Source organism: Scyliorhinus torazame, chromosome 5 (assembly GCF_047496885.1).
Source record: "Scyliorhinus torazame isolate Kashiwa2021f chromosome 5, sScyTor2.1, whole genome shotgun sequence".
Taxonomy (NCBI): domain Eukaryota; kingdom Metazoa; phylum Chordata; class Chondrichthyes; order Carcharhiniformes; family Scyliorhinidae; genus Scyliorhinus; species Scyliorhinus torazame.
This window is the reverse complement of record NC_092711.1, coordinates 102,888,703-102,907,570: the sequence shown is the minus strand read 5'-3', so window position 1 is coordinate 102,907,570 and position 18,868 is coordinate 102,888,703. Positions and strand designations below refer to the sequence as shown.

The 18,868-nt window shown below is 46.5% G+C and overlaps 1 protein-coding gene and 1 non-coding gene across 2 annotated transcripts in view; one reads left to right on the top strand and one right to left on the bottom strand.

Moving 5' to 3' along the window:
* Positions 1-3,277: 3,277 nt before the first annotated feature.
* Positions 3,278-18,868, bottom strand: part of LOC140419273 (uncharacterized) — a 48,587-nt gene continuing 32,996 nt past the window's right edge. The window contains exon 4 of the mRNA XM_072503113.1: positions 3,278-4,363. Coding sequence (XP_072359214.1) covers positions 3,424-4,363 — 940 coding nt within the window. The 3' untranslated portion in view covers positions 3,278-3,423. The remainder of the gene's footprint in view (positions 4,364-18,868) is intronic.
* trnav-cac (transfer RNA valine (anticodon CAC)) lies at positions 18,307-18,379 on the top strand. The gene has a single exon. It is a non-coding gene; the product is annotated as a tRNA-Val (tRNA).

Genomic DNA, 18,868 nt, shown 5'->3' with positions numbered 1-18,868 from the left:
TTTGGGCCTTGAGCCTGGGCTATGAGGCCCACATACATAGAGCATCATTCCGGATGTCCTTCATCCCTGATTTTACTCACATTCCAACTGGGGGCTGTTAGCTGCCTGGACCCTAATCACTGGAATTTCATCCCTAAACCTCCCCACTTTTCCACTTAATTTTCCACCTTTAAAACCCTCTTTATAACTGAAGTCTTTGACCAACTCTTTGGTCATCTGACCCAATGTGTCCTCATGTTCCTGTGAAACTGCTTGAGACATTTTATTATGTTAACAACTAATTATAAATAGAGCTGTTGTAGTTCAGTGAGATCGTATCACTTACTGAGTGAGTGAGTCTGTATAAATGTAACTCAGATAGACACAGCTTGTGACATAGTTCAGTGAGATCTGATCACTGAGTGAGTGAGTCTATAAATGTAACTCAGATACATGCAGCTTGTTAAAACAGTCCCGGGAGGAGGAAGTTCTGAGCTGCCCGCTGGATTTCTGTTCTCCACAATTGGGAAAAGGTGAATCTTTCCCAATATTGGAAATTACTAATAAAGTTGTTAAAGATGATTTGTTGTTGTGAGCTGGGATATTTGTTAGGATGAGAGTGAAGGAGTGGGATTGAGCCACAGTCTGAGTCACCAGTTTAAGGACAGGAGGAGAGAGAATCTGGAGAGGGGAAAAGAATCAGGAGGAGACTGGAGACTGAATCTGGAACAATGAGCAGAGAGGTGGAGGTGTGTGTGGGACTGAGATTCATAGATTTGGGAGAATGCACCATAGAAACTAGAATGGTCCTGAATTTCTATCCTGCATTTACACCGAAAACCTCTAAACTCCTTTTACTGGAAGTTAGAGGGAGAGGATTTGCAGACAAAAAATTCAAAGTAACAATCTTGAGATCTTTCAGAATGACTTATTCCATGTATCTGATTATGAAAGGAGAATGATTGATCTCTCTGTGGGGAAAGTTTTGAAATAATTTTGACTGAGAAAGCCTGGGACACACAGACACAAGGGCCAGCAGTGCATCTCGGATTCAAACATGAGGTGTGCAAACAGGTCTGGTTTAGTGTCAGACGTTACCAGGGAGAGGAATGGAGCTGGGAGCTCGGGAATGAAAACAATGACTTTGGTTTTCCCAATATTTAATTGGAGGAAATGTCTGCACATCCACCACTGGATATCAGACAAACAGGCTGAGAATTTAACAATTGTGGAGAGAGGTGGTGGAGGTGGAGCTGGGAGCTGTCAGTGTAACTGTGACAACTGACACTGTGTCCAGATGGTGTTATTGTGGGAACATGTGGACAAGAAAGAAGAGGAGACAAGACTGGATCCCTTGGTAACAGCAGAGGTAACTGTGCGAGTGGGAAGGGAAGACATTACAAGTGATTCTCTGACTCTGATGGAGAAGAATGGAACCAGGAGAGAGCAGCCCCACCCAGCTGGGTGACAGTGGAGAGGTGACGGAGCAGAATGGTGTGGCTGACCTTGTCAAAGGCTGCAGACAGGCTGAGGACAGAGGGGAGGTTTATCTTTGTCACAGTCACAGAGGATGTCATTTGTAACTTTGATAAGAGTTGTTTCAGCACGGTGACAGAGCAGAAACCTGATTGGAGGGATTCAAACATGTCGTTCTGGGAAAAATGAACAGGGATTTGGGAGAGGAGAGGGGTGCTGGAGATGGGGCAGTAATTTGTAAGGATGGTGGAGTCAAGGGCTTGCTTTTTGACAAGGGTAGAATGACAGCAGAAGGGGAGGGACAGAACCTGATAGTGAAAAGATTCAACAAAGTCAGTGAACATGGGGAAGTTGGGTGATCAGTTTTGTGGGAATAGGGTCGATGGAGCAGGAGCTGGGTCTCATGGACAAGATGAGCTCTGAGAGAGTGTAGAAGCCAGGTATTTCGAATACAACTAGTATAGGTAAAAGATAGCTGTTTAAGCATAAATGTTGAGCCCCAGTTTTAATACCCATTTATACAGCATAATTCACTTTTACTAAAGTCCGTTGTTCTGGCAAATGCATATTTTCAAAGACAGTGTGACATTAAAACAGCACAGTTGCAAGATAATTTGACACTGCTTGTGCTAATTGTCAAGGACAGGGACTGAATACACAGCAACATTGTTCACAATGCAGATAACAGCTGGGTCAGAAAAGCTGATGTTGCACATTGAAGATGGACGGCTTGCCATCAAATCAAATGTGTTTGAGTCTAACCCAAACCAATTAGGATTATATTGGGGTGTAATTAGATGACTTAAGACAGATATGAAAGTGTATAACTAAAAAGTTTCTCCCCGCCATTTTAGGTTTTGTTGTCTTTTAAGTGTGTTGTCTGTAGTGTATTGTCTTTGGGGGTGTGTGTGTTGAGGAGATGTCTTTGTGTTGTCTTTCTGTTAGTTTAGTCAGTTTTGTCCTTTATAGTCTCCATTTTAGGTTTGGTTTAGTTTTTAGGAGATGTCTTTGGGGGTTCTGTCAGCCTAACAGTCTGTGTCAGTGATGTTAGTCCACTTTTGACTTTCAGTTTGAGTTTAGCTGAAGATTAGCTCTCTCTCTCTCTTCATGTTTCATTGCCAGACTTTGACCTTTTAAAAGTTACTTTCGAGCTGTCTGCCTAAGCAAAAAAGATAATGTCTGTAATTGTCTGAAAGCTTCGAATTGTCTACGAATTGCCTTTTAAATGACTTTCAAATTGTAATCAAGCGACTACAAATAAAACAATTCTTTTTGGCACCTGAGGAGTTTATACTGCAAATTTCTGCTGAGTTCCAGTATTCGCAAAGTGCTACTGATAACTGAATAGCAGAGATGATATAAATTCCTTCAACTATACACAGTCGAATAATACAAGGAATCAAACAACTTAACACAGTCTATAAATAGTACAAATCTTATAACTTGTCGTATTGCGCCAGGACTTGATTCATCAACTAAGCTTCCCCCAAACTTGGCGTAGTTCGACAGGTTAAGATCTCTATAAATTAAAGATTCCTTCAGAGGGCATGAGGGGAGATGGGAGAGAAACTAGAGAAAGATGTGGGTTCAGGGCTCGGGAAAGGATGACATTTAGAGACAGTTTGGTCCGGTGGGCTCGTGGAAGGGAGGGAAGCAGCAGAGGCAGCTGATCGGATTTACTCAATCTCAGTCACAAAGAAGCTCCACAAGCTCCTCACACGTCTTGTTGGAGATGAGGATGGAAGAGACAGGGGAGAGCGAGAGTACTTTGAAAGAGACTAACTTGTGTCAGAGATATTAAAAAGTTCCAACACACTGCGTATTTAACACAAATATAATTTATTTGACTTTTAGCCAGAATACGAGTCCCTGTAAGTGGGCTGGGGTTTATTAACATCAGCAGAACCAGACCCCAATGAACACGGTTCAGTCCTGGGTGTGATTAACGGAAAATTCCAATCACTCTAGTTATTTATGAACTCGCTGATGTCTCAGCAGGCTGGATGAGGTTGTGAATCCCTTCCCACACTGGGAGCAGGTGAACGGCCTCTCCCCAGTGTGAACTCGCTGGTGGGTCAGCAGGTTGTATGACTGAGTGAATCCCTTCCCACACTCGGAGCAGGTGAAAGGTTTTGTGCCAGTGTGAATTCGGCGGTGGTCAGTGAGTTGTGATGATCGTCTGAACCCAGTCCCACAGCGAGAGCATCTGAATGGCTTCTCGTCAGTGTGAACACGTTGATGGTACATCAGTTCCCAGGAACTTTTAAAGCCCTTCCCACAGTCTGAACATTTAAAAGGTCTCTTGTCTGTATGAACTCGGTGGTGTCTCAGCAGGGTGAATGAGGTAGTGAATCCCTTCCCACACGTGGAGCAGGTAAAGGGTTTCTCCCCAGTGTGAATTCTCTTGTGCGTCAGCAGGTCAGATGACTGAGTGAATCTCCTTCCACACTTGGAGCAGATAAATGGCCTCTCCCCACTGTGAATCCTCTGGTGTACAGTGAGTAGGGATGATCGCCTGAACCCAGTCCCACAGTGAGAGCACCTGAACGGTCTCTCGTCAGTGTGAACACGTTGATGCAGCATCAGTTCCTGGGAACTTTTATAGCATTTCCCACAGTCTGAGCATTGAAATGGTCTGTCCACAGTGTGAACTCGCTGGTGTCTCAGCAGGTTGGCAGAAATAGTAAAACTCTTCCCACACTTGGAGCAGGAGAACGGTTTCTCCCCAGTGTGACTGCGTCGATGTGTTTCCAGGTCTGATGGGGAAATTAATCCCCTTCCACAGTCCCCACATTTCCACGGTTTCTCCCCAGAGTGACTCCGCTTGTGTCTCGACAGGCCTGATGATCGACTGAAGCCTCGTCCACACACACAACACGTGTACGGTTTCTCCCCACTGTGAATGGTGCTGTTTCCTTCCATGTTCAAAGTATGATGACATTCACATTACGGTAAATGGAGCAACTGGTGCTGATCCTGATGTGATGAAGTTTCCCGACTGCAAATCCTCTTCCAATGACCTGTGAACCGGATTTAAAATGAAAAATAGGGAGTGAGACAGAACCCACAAAAACACAAAAACAGGTTGTGAAATTGAGCTGAATGAATCGGGTCATTTGTGGGGCCGGCACTGGGAAAATGTGACCATGAAAACTGCTGGATTGTTGTGAATACACAACTGGTTCATTAATGTCCTTCAGGGAAGGGAACCTACCAATTGGCCTGAATCTACACCAGACTCTGACACTCTGCGAGAAGGAAGGAGAAAGGGAGTAGTAGAGGCTGAATGATTGAAACAAGTATTTAATATATCTTCAACATGAGCAGAACTTTGACAGAATCTCCCAAACCATTCTCCACCACCTCGTAGGAGCAGGGTAGCAGGAATATGTGAACACCATGATTTCCAAGTTCCCCTCCAACTCGCACACCATCCTGACTTATCTGAAATACAGTACTGGATGGACAAAGCCAGTGTCTTCATGCCCAGTTATAAACTCCCCTCCCTCACCGCCGACTCCATCTCTCTCCCTGGGAACTGTCTGACGCTGAATCAGACTGTTCACAATCTCTGACATATTTCACCCCAAGCTGTGTTCCTGTCCACACATCACTGTCACTGCCTATTTCCACTCAGTAACATTGTCCAGTTGTGTCCCTGTCTTAGTTCATGTGCTGCTGAAACTCATCCATTCCTTTTGTTTCCTCTAAACTGGACTATTCTAATGTGGGTCTTCTTGATCTCCCAGATTCAACTTCACAGGAACTGGAGGTCATCCAAAGCTCTCCTGCTCTCACTCACACCAGGTCTTGTTCACCATCACCCCTGTGCTCTCTCACCTACATCGTGGTAATTGCCAGTCCGACAGTCGTCTGGGCTCATTTAATTCTGACCCTCCCCCGGCTCCAGTTCCTCTCCTGTGCTCACAATCCCCTCCCTGAGCTGCCTGATCTCCTTCAGTCCGTCTCCACCAGCTGCACTGAGCATGCTCAGAATACAGCACAGCCCTGCATCCTCGCCCTGGGTTCCATTCGTCGCCAATAGGGGACCTTCTGACCAATTGGGAATTCTGGGTAATCTCACTGCCATCGAGATCAATCAGTGAACAGGCAAACGTTTTCTCCAGTTGGTAAAAGGGAAGATCCATGGATAAGGGGGATAGTGGACAGGAAGCAGAATCAGAGGTTCAGGCATTGTACCGAATACTCACAGCATAAACACATTAATCTGATAGATCACTTCCACACGAGAAGACAGCAGTGGGAAGCCTCCTGACATTCTGGTCCCTTCCCAGTCAGTAATTACTGGAGCTGGGATACAGAAAAGAGTCGGAATAAATTCAGGGATTTATTTGTTCAGTTTTACAAATGGGTCTGGAGTCACATTCGAAGTTTGTGCAGACTGTCAGTCCCTGGCTTTATTAACCCTTCCTTTCCAGAACTTTGGGGGAAGGTGTCTGGTATTCAGGACAAATATTACAGGAACTATTTTAAAGCTTGTGTCATCATTGACGCTTTATAATTACGGGTCATGACTAAAGCATTCATGGGAACTATTTCTTATAACGGGAGTTAGTTAATAAATCAGGGGTCTGAGCTGCATAAATAGAGGTGTTGAGCACTAAAACAAGAAATTATAAAGTCCTGGTTAGATCACAAGATTACATCCAGTTCTGGTCACCCGTCCTCATGAAGGATATGAGGATCCTGACAGAGTGCTGAGGAGATTCAGGATGGTTCCAGGAGGGACGTTAGCGGCAAGGTTAGGTTGGAGAAACTGGGCTTGTTCTACACAGAGCAAATGAGATTGAGGGGAGATTGATGGAGGTGTACAAAATTAATACAGACATAGATCAGGTCGATAAAGAAAAGCTGTTCACATTAGCTGATGGTGCCTGAGATGCAGCGGGGAATATGAAGAAGACCTTTTTTTACACTGAGTGATAACCTGGATCTCACAGCCCTGGAGGGTGGTGGAAGTGGAAATGATTCACCACTTCACAAGAAGAAGGATGATATACTGTGCGACTTTTATCAAGGATTTGGCTGCACGCTGGACGATTGCTTCATATTTTAATTGCCTGCCCCCCTCCCACTCTGACCTCTCTGCCCTTGGCCTCCTGAACTGTTCCAATGAAGCTCAAAGGGAGCTTGGGGAACAGCAACTCATCTTTCCCTTTGACACTTTACAACCTTCAGAACTCAGCAGTGAGTTCAGCAGTTTCTGCAGCAACAGAGGCTTCAACATCTGGAACTCTCTCCCTGAAAAGGTGCCAGAACCGGATTCTATGTTTAGAATGTGTCTGCTCATGCGAGATTCCCCAACCAGTGGAAATGGTTCCTCTATATCTACCTTGTCAATTCCAATTAACATCCTGAAAACTTTGATCAATTCCTTTTTAATCTTCTAAATTCCAAGGATTACAACCCTCATAATTAGGTGGCAAAGGGGTTAGGGAGGGGAAAGATATAATTAATGGCAGAGTGCTAAAGATTGTGCAGGGACACAGGGGACTGGGGTTTCTAAGTGCTTTTCTCTCTGAAGTGACAGGATATATTCAGAGAGTAGTTAGCGAAGCAGTTATGTAGAAAGATCATTTAGATCTGAAAATTAACTCTGATTCTCTCTCCTCCACATTGCTGGAGGATGTGCTGACGAAAGGGGGACTGAAGAAGGGGGTAGTGTCAGCGGTCTACGGAGCTATTTTGGAAGAGGAGAAGGCACCACTGGAAGGGATCAAAGCAAAGTAGGAGGAAGAGTTGGGAGAGGATATGGAGGAGGGGTTCTGGTGTGAGGTGCTCCGGAGAGTGAATGCCTCCACCTTGTGCACGAGGTTGGAGCTGATACAGCTAAAATGAAAATGAAATAAAATGAATTTAGCATTTTCTCCCAAATTTACACCCATCCACAATAATCAGTTTCCAACCCTGGCTGGTCCAACACCCCAAATATGGCCTCCTACCCCAAATATGGCGACCTGGGGTAGGAGGCCATATTTGGGGTGTTGGACCGGCCAGGGTTGGAAACGGGTGCGGAGGCACATGTTTTAGCCTTCGCCTCGTTGATCGCCCGAAGACAGATCCTGATGGGTTGGAGAGCAGCCTCTCCACCCTGGCGTGGCGTGGGGATCTGTTGTAATTCTTGACACTTGAGAAGGTTAAGTTTGAACTGAGGGGAAGGACATAGAGGTTCGACAATTCATGGACATTATTCATTATGCACTTCCAAGAACTGGATAACATTGAACATTAGTTGCTGATAAATGTGTATTGTTGATGGGTGTAAATGTGGGAGAAAATGTGAAAAAGGAGAATTTTTTTATTTTTTTTTTAAAACATTGAACATTAGTTGGTTGGGTGGGGGGGTGGGGCGATGGGTGTTAATGGGGGATTCCGGATTCCTTTTTGTCAGTTGTTTATGTGAACATGTGGGCGAATGTTTGGGGTTTGGCGAGAGGATGGGATCGTTGTTATTGATATGGGGATTGACATATTTGTTACTGATTATTGTTTATTGTTGATGGGTGTAAATTTGGGAGAAATTGCAAAAAAGGAGAATAAAGAAATATGTTAAAAAACTCTGATTCTCTCTGCACAGATGCTGCCAGAGCTGCTGAGTTTATCCAGAATTGTCTGTTTTTATCTCAGATTTCAAGAACCTGCAGTATTTTGCTTTTATTAATTTAACTCTTGAGCTGATTAATGGTGTTCATGAGCACAAAATAGAAGTTTTACTGCTTTATAAAGCTCTGATAAAGCCACAATTTGAGTATTGCGTCCATTTTTGGTCACCACTCTTCAGGAAGAATGTGAAGGTCCTTGAGAAGGTGCAGAAGAGATTTTGCAGAATGGTTCCGGCAGAGGGGGTTGAGGAGATTTGATTCAGATGTAGAAGATTCTGATGGGTTTCAGTAAAATAGACAAAGAAAATTTGTTCCCATTCACTGGTTGCACAAGAACTCGGGGACATATTCAGGTTTTGTAAAAGATAAGGGAGATGTGAAGGGGAATGATTTTACAGTCAACGGTAATGACCCCAAAGTTATGGCTGAGGGGAGGGCAGAAATGGACACGATGAATATTTTCAAAAGGCAATTGGATAAATATTTAATGGCAATAGACCTGCGAGGATCGAGGGATGGAACAGGGGAATTGGACTGACTGGACTGCTCTTGCGAACTAGCACAGACTCAATGGGCCGAATAGCATCCGCTGTGCCACAATGACTATGACTACTTTCTGTAATCTCATCGTATAATTTAACTTTGGGATTCAGCAGTGGCACAGTGGTTAGCACTACTGCCTCACAGCGTCAGGGACCCGGGTTCAATTCCAGCCTTTGTTGGAGTTTGTACATTCTCCCCTTGTCTGCATGGTGCTCCGGTTTACTCACCATCCAAAGATGTGCAGGTTAGTGGATTGGCTATGCTAAATTGCCTCTTAAGGTCCAAGGATGTGCAGTTCAAGTTCTGGGTTATGCGTATAGGGTGGGGTGGATGGAGGAAGCATAAATGGGTAGAGTGCTCATTTTGAAGGGTTGGTGCTGGATTCGAATCCCCCCCCCCCCTCTGCACTGTAGGGGTTCTATGATCCTATGATCACTCAAGGAAATCTGTGCTCTGCACTCCCTCTGAGACCATTCTATTCTCCTAAGGTTTGTTGCCCAGAGTTGAGTTTTCAAGGTGTGGTCGAATCAGGGTTTCTGAATCTCGGGGTTTTCCAGTCACACTGGGACCTGAAATCTTCCCTCACAGACAGAACAGACAAACATTTTACCTTGCACACTCAGATGCTGCTGATATTCAGGTTCTGATGTATCGCTGACTCTGTCAGATCACAATGTGATGCTTGTTTTGAGTTTCCCATCGATCAATGCTCCACTTTTAACTTCCTGAAAAAGAAAGTTACAAAGACCTTCAACTGTTAGTCTAAGATATAAATTGAGGAGACATAAAAATTGTCTTGGTTTGAATTTGCTTTGTGTAAATCCTCTCCTTCTAACCCCCTGTAAAAGGAGTTTCCAGAATCCCATCACTGTCGTCACAATATTCTCTCCTCCTGCTGACAGGACAGGGAGCGCTGCGCATGCGCCCTGCTGCAATATGGCTGCCGTTATTCTGGGCCAGTGATGCAGAACAGCCCAACAACGTCCTTTGCAAAAACAGGATTAGGAGCTTCTTATTCGGGGTTTGAGGCATTCATGCTGTGTTTATGAAACCCCGTTCCCAGCCACTCCGCTGTCTCTTCCCCCACACCTCGCGGCCCCGTGACTCAGTTCACCGGATCATTTTTCCCCTCGCCGCCCAAGTCCAGACACGTACCGCACTGCGCATGCCCCAGTCAGAGACCGCATGCGCATTCTCCACTTACAGCTTGGCGGTGCGCCTGCGCAAGAAGCTCCTGTGGGCTGAATAGGACAGTCTTCCACGCGGAGAATGCTGGGTCTTTTTTTTAAATATATTTTATTGAAAATTTTTCGATCACAATTTTTTCCCCTTACACATCAAACATAACAAAAAAGAAAATTTAACAGTGAACAAATGGCTAACCAACATGGTAAACTAATCATTTAACATAAAATAAAACTTTCCACCCCCCCCTCTCCCCTGGGTTGCTGCTGCGGGTCATCTGTCTTCCCTCTAACGTTCCCCTAGGTAGTCGAGAAATGGCTGCCACCGCCTGGTGAACCCTTGAGCCGATCCTCTCAGCGCAAACTTCATCTGCTCCAGTTTTATGAACCCTGCCATATCATTTATCCAGGCCTTCAATCCGGGGGGTTTCGCTTCCTTCCACATGAGTAAAATTCTACGCCGGGCTACTAGGGACGCAAAGGCCACAACGTCGGCCTCTTTCGCCTCCTGCACTCCCGGCTCATCCGCAACTCCAAATAAAGCTAGCCCCCAGCCTGGTTTGACCCGGACCTTCACCACCTTCGAAATCACTCCCGTCACTCCCTTCCAATACCCCTCCAGTGCCGGGCACGACCAAAACATATGTGCGTGGTTTGCCGGGCTTCCGCCACACCTCCCACACTTGTCCTCCACTCCGAAGAACCGGCTCAATCTTTCTCCCGTTATGTGTGCTCTATGTAGCACCTTGAATTGAATCAGGCTAAGCCTGGCGCACGAGGAAGAGGAATTTACTCTGCTTCGGGCATCAGCCCACATACCCTCCTCTATCTCCTCCCCGAGCTCTTCTTCCCACTTTCCTTTTAATTCGCCCACCAGCTCCTCCCCCTCTTCCCTCATCTCTCGGTATATCTCTGACACCTTGCCCTCCCCGATACACCCCTCCGAAAGCACTCTGTCCTGGATCCCCTGTGTCGGGAGCAGCGGAAATTCCCTCACCAGTTGTCTTGTGAACGCCCTCACCTGTGTATATCTAAGGAAGTTTCCCCGGGGCAACTTATACTTTTCCTCCAATGCTCCCAAGCTCGCAAACGTCCCATTTATAAATAAATCTCCCACCCTCCTAATTCCCAACTCGTGCCAGCTCTGAAATCCTCCATCCATCCTTCCTGGGGCAAACCTGTGGTTGTTCCTGATTGGGGACCCCACCAGGGCTCCCCGCGCACCTCTCTGTTGCCTCCATTGTCCCCAAATATTCAATGTTGCCGCCACCACTGGGTTCGTGGTAAACTTTTTTGGTGAGAGCAGTAGCGGCGCCGTCACCAGAGCCTCTAGGCTCGTCCCTTTTTAGGACTTTCTCTCCAGTCTTTTCCACGCCGCTCCCTCTCCCTCCATCATCCATTTATGAATCATCGCCACATTGGCAGCCCAATAGTAGTCGCCCAAATTCGGTAGCGCCAATCCTCCTCTGTCTCTGCTACGTTGTAGGAACCCCATCCTTACCCTCGGGACTTTCCCTGCCCACACGAAGCTCGTGATGCTCCTGTCTATTTTTTTAAAAAAGGTCTTAGTGATCAGTATAGGGAGACATTGAAATACAAATAAGAACCTCGGGAAGACCATCATCTTAATTGCCTGCACTCTGCCCGCCAACGACAGAGGCTGCGTGTCCCACCTCTTGAAGTCCTCCTGCATTTGTTCTACCAATCGTGTCAGATTAAGTCTGTGTAAGGTTCCCCAGCTCCTGGCGATCTGAATCCCCAGGTATCGGAAGTTTCTTTCCACTTTCCTTAGAGGCAGGCCTTCTATCTCTCTACTCTGGTCCCCAGGGTGTCTCACGAATAGTTCACTCTTCCCCATGTTAAGCCTATATCCTGAGAAATCTCCGAACTCCCTCAATATCTGCATGACCTCTGTCATCCCCCCCACTGGGTCCGTCACATACAACAGTAGGTCATCTGCGTATAACGACACTCGGTGTTCTTCTCCCCCTCTAATCACCCCTCTCCATTTCCTGGAGTCTCTCAACGCCATGGCCAGAGGTTCAATTGCCAACGCGAACAACAATGGAGATAGCGGGCATCCCTGTCTTGTTCCCCTATATAGTCCGAAATACTCCAATCTTTGCCGACCCGTGACCACACTTGCCATTGGGGCCCCATAAAGGAGTTTGACCCAGCTAATAAACCCGTTCCCGAACCCAAACCTCCTTAGCACCCCCCATAAGTACTCCCACTCCACCCTATCAAATGCCTTCTCTGCATCCATTGCCGCCACTATCTCTGCCTCCCCCTCCACTGGGGGCATCATTATCACCCCTAATAGTCATCGCACGTTGACATTCAGTTGTCTCCCCTTTACGAACCCTGTCCGATCTTCGTGCACCACCCCCGGGACACAGTCCTCTATCCTCGATGCCAGTACCTTTGCCAGCAATTTGGCGTCCACATTCAATAATGAAATAGGTCTATAGGACCCGCACTGCAACGGATCTTTATCCCGCTTCAGAATTAACGATATCGTCGCCTCCGACATTGTCGGGGGTAAAGTCCCTCCTTCCCTGGCCTCATTAAACGTCCTCACCAACAGCGGGGCCAACAAGTCCACGTATTTTCTATAAAATTCCACCGGGAACCCGTCTGGTCCCAGAGCCTTCCCTGCTTGCATATTCCCCAGCCCCTTAATAACCTCGTCCACCCCAACCGGTGCCCCCAGGCCTTCCACCTCCTGCTCCTCCACCCTCGGGAACCTCAATTGATCCAGGAACTGCCGCATCCCCTCCTCTCCCTCCGGGGGTTGGGACCTATACAGTCCTTCATAAAAGGTCTTGAACACCTCATTTATCTTCCCTGCTCTCCGCACCGTAGCTCCCTTTTCATCTCTAATTCCCCCTATCTCCCTCGCCGCTGTCCTCCTTCGCAGCTGATGGGCCAGCAGGCGACTAGCCTTTTCCCCATATTCATACCTCCTCCCCTGTGTCTTCCTCCACAGCACCTCCGCCCTTCTGGTGGTCAAAAGGTGGAACTCCGTCTGGAGTCGTCTTCTCTCCCTGTACAGTCCCGCCTCTGGGGTCTCCGCAAATTCCCTGTCCACCCTTAAAATCTCCCCCAGTAATCTTTCCCTTTCCTTGGCCTCTGTTTTCCCTTTGTGGGCCCTAATGGAGATCAGCTCTCCTCTGACCACCGCTTTTAGTGCTTCCCATACCACTCCCACTCGGACCTCCCCGTCGTCATTGGCCTCCAGGTACCTCTCAATACATCCCCGCACTCTTCCACACACTCCCTCATCCGCCATCAATCCCACATCTAATCGCCAGAGTGCTCGCTGCTCCCTTTCCTCTCCTATTTCCATGTCCACCCAGTGTGGGGCATGGTCCGAAACCGCTATGGCTGAATACTCAGCTTCTTCCACCCTTGAGATCAATGACCTTCCCAGAACAAAAAAATCTATCCGGGAGTACACTTTATGGACATGGGAGAAGAAGGAGAACTCCCTGGCCCTCGGTCTAAGAAATCACCATGGATCCACTCCCCCCATTTGGTCCATAAACCCCTTGAGCACATTGGCCGCTGCCGGCCTTCTTCCGGTCTTAGATCTGGATCTATCTAACCCTGGGTCCAGCACGGTGTTTAAGTCCCCTCCCAATATCAAGTTTCCTACCTCCAGGTCCGGTATACGACCCAACATCCGTCTCATAAATCCCGCATCGTCCCAATTCGGGGCATATACATCAACCAGCACGACCTCCATTCCCTCCAGCCTGCCACTCATCATTACATATCTACCTCCGCTATCTGCTACAATGCTCCTTGCTTCAAATGCTACCCGTTTCCCCACCAATATGGCCACCCCTCTATTCTTTGCATCTAGCCCTGAGGGGAACACCTGTCCCACCCATCCTTTCCTTAACCTAACTTGGTCCGCCACCTTCAGGTGCGTCTCCTGGAGCATAGCCACGTCTGCCCTTAGTCCTTTCAAGTGCGCGAGCACTCGGGCCCTTTTAATCGGTCCATTCAGGCCTCTCACGTTCCACGTGATCAGCCTCATTAGGGGGCTACCTGCCCCCTTCCCGTGTCGACTAGCCATCACCTTCTCTAGGCCAGTCCCGTATCCGGCTTCCGCGCTCCCACTTGCTCCCCAGGCGTCGCATTCCATCCCCGTCCACCCACTCTTTAGCCATTTCCTCTTTGATTTCCGCAGCAGCAACCCAGTTATCCCCCCCCTCCCCCCTCCCCCCCTCCCCCGCTAGATCCCCTTCTAGCGTGATTGCTCCCCCCATATTACTTCCGCAAGTCAGCTGACTTCAACTGACCCCGGCTACTCCTGCTCCCTCCTTGACCCCCCCGTGTGGGGATCTGCCATCTGCCTTGCACCTGTCTTCCCGCCATTATCTTTCTGGCGCGGGAACATCCCTATATCTGACCAGCCTCTTGTGGCGCAGCTCCCTTTCCCCTCCCACTCCCATTCCTCATTCTCCGCCTATGTCCCTTCTTTCCCCCCCCTCACCGGCGCCCACATTTTTTAGTGTCTCCCCCCTTCCCAATTTACTTCTCTATTTACATCGACAATAACATTCCCTACAGTATCAGTCCCTCAGTTCCGATCCAATTTCTCATCTTTAATAAAGTTCCATGCTTCTTCCGCCGTTTCGAAATAGTGATGTCTCTCCTGGTACGTGACCCATAGTCGTGCCGGCTGCAGCATCCAAAACTTCACCTTTTTGTGTAACACCTCCTTGGCTCGGTTAAAACTCGCCCTCCTTCTTGCCACATCCGCACTCCAATCCTGGTACACCCGTACCACTGCATTCTCCCATCTGCTACTCCGTACCTTCTTAGCCCATCTCAGGACCTCTTCTCTATCTTTAAGGCGGTGAAATCGCACGATTGTTGCCCTCGGTGGTTCTCCCGCTTTTGGTCTTCTCGCCGGGATCCGATGGGCCCCCTCCACCTCTAAGGGGCCCGCAGGGGCCTCAGCTCCCATCAACGAGCTTAGCATCGTGCTTACATAAGCCCCGCAATCCGCTCCTTCCATTCCCTCAGGGAGACCCAGTATCCGAAGGTTCTTCCTTCGCGCTCTGTTTTCTAGGGCCTCAATCCTTTCAATGCACTTTTTGTGGAGCGCCTCGTGCGTCTGTGTTTTGACCGCCAGGCCCAGGATCTCGTCCTCATTATCCGTCACCTTCTGCTCCACCATGCGGAGCTCTGTCTCCTGGGTCCTTTGTGCCTCCTTGAGTCCCTCAATTGCCTGTCGCATCGGGGTCATCACCTCCCTCTTTAGTAGCTCCACACACCGTCTCAAGAATTCGTCTTGCTCGGGCCCCCATGTCGCCTGGGCTTTCTCCGCCGCCATCTTGTGTCTTCTCCCTTTCTGTCCCTATCGTCGAGGATTCCTCGCGCTGCAGCCGCCGCCGCCAATATTTTCCTCTTTCGTTGGGGGGGACTCCCTATTCACTCACCCCACACCGGGTTTCGTCACGCGAAAATTTCCAGTTGGGGCTCTTAAAAGAGCCCGAAGGTCCGTTGGAGCTGGAGCCGCCGAAACGTGCAGCTTAGCTAGTCATCGCCGCAACCGGAAGTCGAATGCTGGGTCTTTATCCAACCATTAAAACGCAATATTGATCAATCGAATTTGTTGCTTTGTGATCTGATTTCCATTGGAGCCACGTGCCAAGATGTCACATTATTAAATTAATTGATACAGCAACCAAAGTGCATGTGAAGTATCTGAGTGATACTAAATGGGTGGCACGGTGACATAGTGGCTAGCACTGCTGCTTCACAGCACCAAGACCCGGGTTCAATTCCGGCCTCGGATAACTGTGGGAAGATTTCAGTTTCTCCCTGTGTCTCTGTGGGTTTCCTCCGGGTGCTCCGGTTTCCTCCCACAGTCCAAAGATGTAGAGGTTAGGTGGATTGGCCGTGATAAATTGGTGTACAAAAGATTAGGTGGGTCACCGGGATAGGGTGAAAGCATGGGATTAACTGGGGTGCTCTTTCCAAGGGCTGGTGCAGACTCGAATAGCCTCCTGCTGCACTGTAGGTTCTATGATTCTTCCTCCAGTGTGACTGAGCTGTTATGTCAGCAAATAGGATGACCGAGTGAATTCATTTCCACATTCGCCTGGAGGCACATTCATTTTGGACCCAAGATGGCGCCAGAGCGTGGCGACTCTCTGTGAGCTCTACCAAACAGATCTTTTTACAACTTTATAATCGTACTACTATTTTAAAACTAATTGAACACGAACATTATCACTAACCTTTACTCCTGTATGCTTCACCCGATGCCGGTGTCTATGTATTTACATTGTGGACCTTGTGTTGCCCTTTCATGTATTTTCTTTTTATTTTATTTTCTTTAATGTACTAAATGATCTGTTTCAGCTGCTCTTAGAAAAATACTTTTCACTGTACCTCAGTACACGTGACAATAAACAAATCCAAATCCAAAGAATTTTGTGGTGGGATTTTACACCTGAGATTGAAGCTCAGTCAGTGATTTTAAACCCTTCTACTAATGAGTTCCACATTCTTAGCACTGTCAGTTAAAGAAAAGCAAAAATACTACAGATGATGGAAATCTGAATTAACAACAAAAATAATAATCTAATAATAATCTTTATTAGTGTCACAAGTAGGCTTACATTAACACTGCAATGAAGTTAATGTGAAAATCTCCTAGTCGCCACACTACGGTGCCTGTTTGGATACACCTAACAAGCACATCTTTCGGGACTTGTGGGAGGAAACCGGAGCACTCGGTTGACACCCACGCAGACACGGGGAGAACGTGCAGACTCTGCACAGACAGTGACCCAAGCCAGAATCGAAATACTCAGCAGATCTGGTAGTGTCTGTGGAGAGGGAGACATGGTTTACATTTCATGTCCAAGATCTTTCATCAGAACTTTCATCAGCGCAGATCTGAAAGGTCAACTGTTTCTCAATCCCCAGATGTTGCCAGATATGCTGGGTATTTCCAGTATTTTCTATTTTAATGTCTAGTTAAAGAGAATTGCTCGTTAGATGTATTACTAAGTTATATTTATTTTCATCCTGATACAAGTGACAACATCTTCCAATTGTCTACCCTGTAAAACACTTCTATACGTTTATATTCCTCAATCATTCACTTTTCCAAAGGAAACGTCCCTAGCCTGCTCAATCTATCATGATGGGTATAACCTATCACTATAGAATTGCTCCAATAAAACTTTGCATTTTGACAAAGTTCACATATTAGCCGTTCATTCAGTCCACAACAGAATTTAATAGGTTGACAGATGCAGGTTTAACCACCGTCTGAAACATGCACATAAAGACAGACACAAGCGATTCTGTGACTGAATTGGAGTAAATGGCAGAGATTTTAATAGAATCAAATTTTTAAAAATCTGTCTTCATGATAGCGAAATAGGAAAAGCCACTCGGGGAGATGAGAAAAACGAGGCTCAGTACAGATCCCGTGACGTCCCTCTTTCTTCAAGACGAACGGGATGAAGGCGCCAGAATGTCTCACACACAGAACAAAAAGGAATCAAATATAATGAAAATATCATTCTCAAATCTCCACCTGTAAAACTATCCCATTTCATTTCAATGCTGACTGTGCTCAATCTCACATGAGCACAATGGGGTTTGTATTTCCCGGTGACTCGAAATATTTTCTTTGTCAGTCATGTTTGCAAATCAATGTTGTATATTTCAGAGTCTCACTTTCAAATGAGGACATAAATGTCAGATAAGATTAAGTTTTGAGTAACGGAACAGATGCTGAGTAAATTGATTGACATTTCTGGAAGCAACATGAGAATGATGTTATTACTGAATGAGCAGAAATCATTCCACCCTGAGAACGTTTCTCCATTTGAAAATTCATTTGAAACCAAATAAAGTGGACTACTTAAACAAAGTGATCTCAACAGGGCTTTGTGAAGTTCTAAAAATCATTTCCCTCTCTAATAGACAGACTGTGTGAACAGGCTGTAGATCAAATAAAATTAAATTCTGTATATCAACTCAGAAATAATGAAGAGATGCTTGATCAGGAAAAAACACCTTCATAAATTTGGTATGAAATCAATTGCATGATTACATGTTGTTTATATCGTAAACTGCATAATTTCCGTGTTCACATCTCCTGGTCCAGTGAAACTTGATCATTAATTCAAACTGGGCATGGATTCGACAGAAATTCCTTTTTCAAAAGCGAATTGGACGATCACCTGAAATGGAGAAACTCAAGGCCGTTGAAACAGAAAAACATTGAGACTAATCAAAAGATTGTTCTTTTGAAAAGCTGGTCGAGGTGATCGAAGTGCCACTTATTGCGTTTTGCCATTTTATGGTTACATTGATTTATTAGTCTCTCTGCAGAGACTAATTAAATCTCCCTAATGAGAACAGCCGAATTCTAAAAAACAAAGGCTCCAAAGTGTGACTGAGTGACAGAACAGTGTCAGCTTTCTGCACAGGGCCATTGGAGCGACTATCAGCCAGCTGTTTCTGTAGTGTAGTGGTTATCACGTTCACCTCACACGCGAAAAGTCCCCGGTTCGAAACCGGGCAGAAACATTCTGGACGTTCCTCATTTGGCGATGAGTTGTATTCTTTCTGTTTACTCATTAAGCGAATCCGTTACATTACACCCGTTTCAAATGATATCCTACAAAATCACCATTATGGGGACTGGGAGGAATCGGTCAGAGAGTTCACACGTGTTAAGTGTGAATGGTTTTCTAATGTACTGTGACATTTTCTGATTCTGATAATAATTCTCTGCCGCTTGTCTAAGTTTTGAGCCGAATTTTTCTCCCTCAAAAGAAGGTTCTTCAGTGCAACAAGAATGCAGGTTTCCTGTTCTCGGTCAGAGGGTCAAACTCGGTGCCTGTTTCTGTGGTGTGGTGGTTGTCTTGTTTACTTTACACTCAAAAAATCCTGGATTGGAAACCGCGTAAAAACATTGTCGAAGCCCATTCGTTTAAGTGTTTGGGAAAAGTTGCATAATTGACATTTTCATTGTTACTCATCCCGAATAACCCTTGAACTGAGTAAATCTGCCGC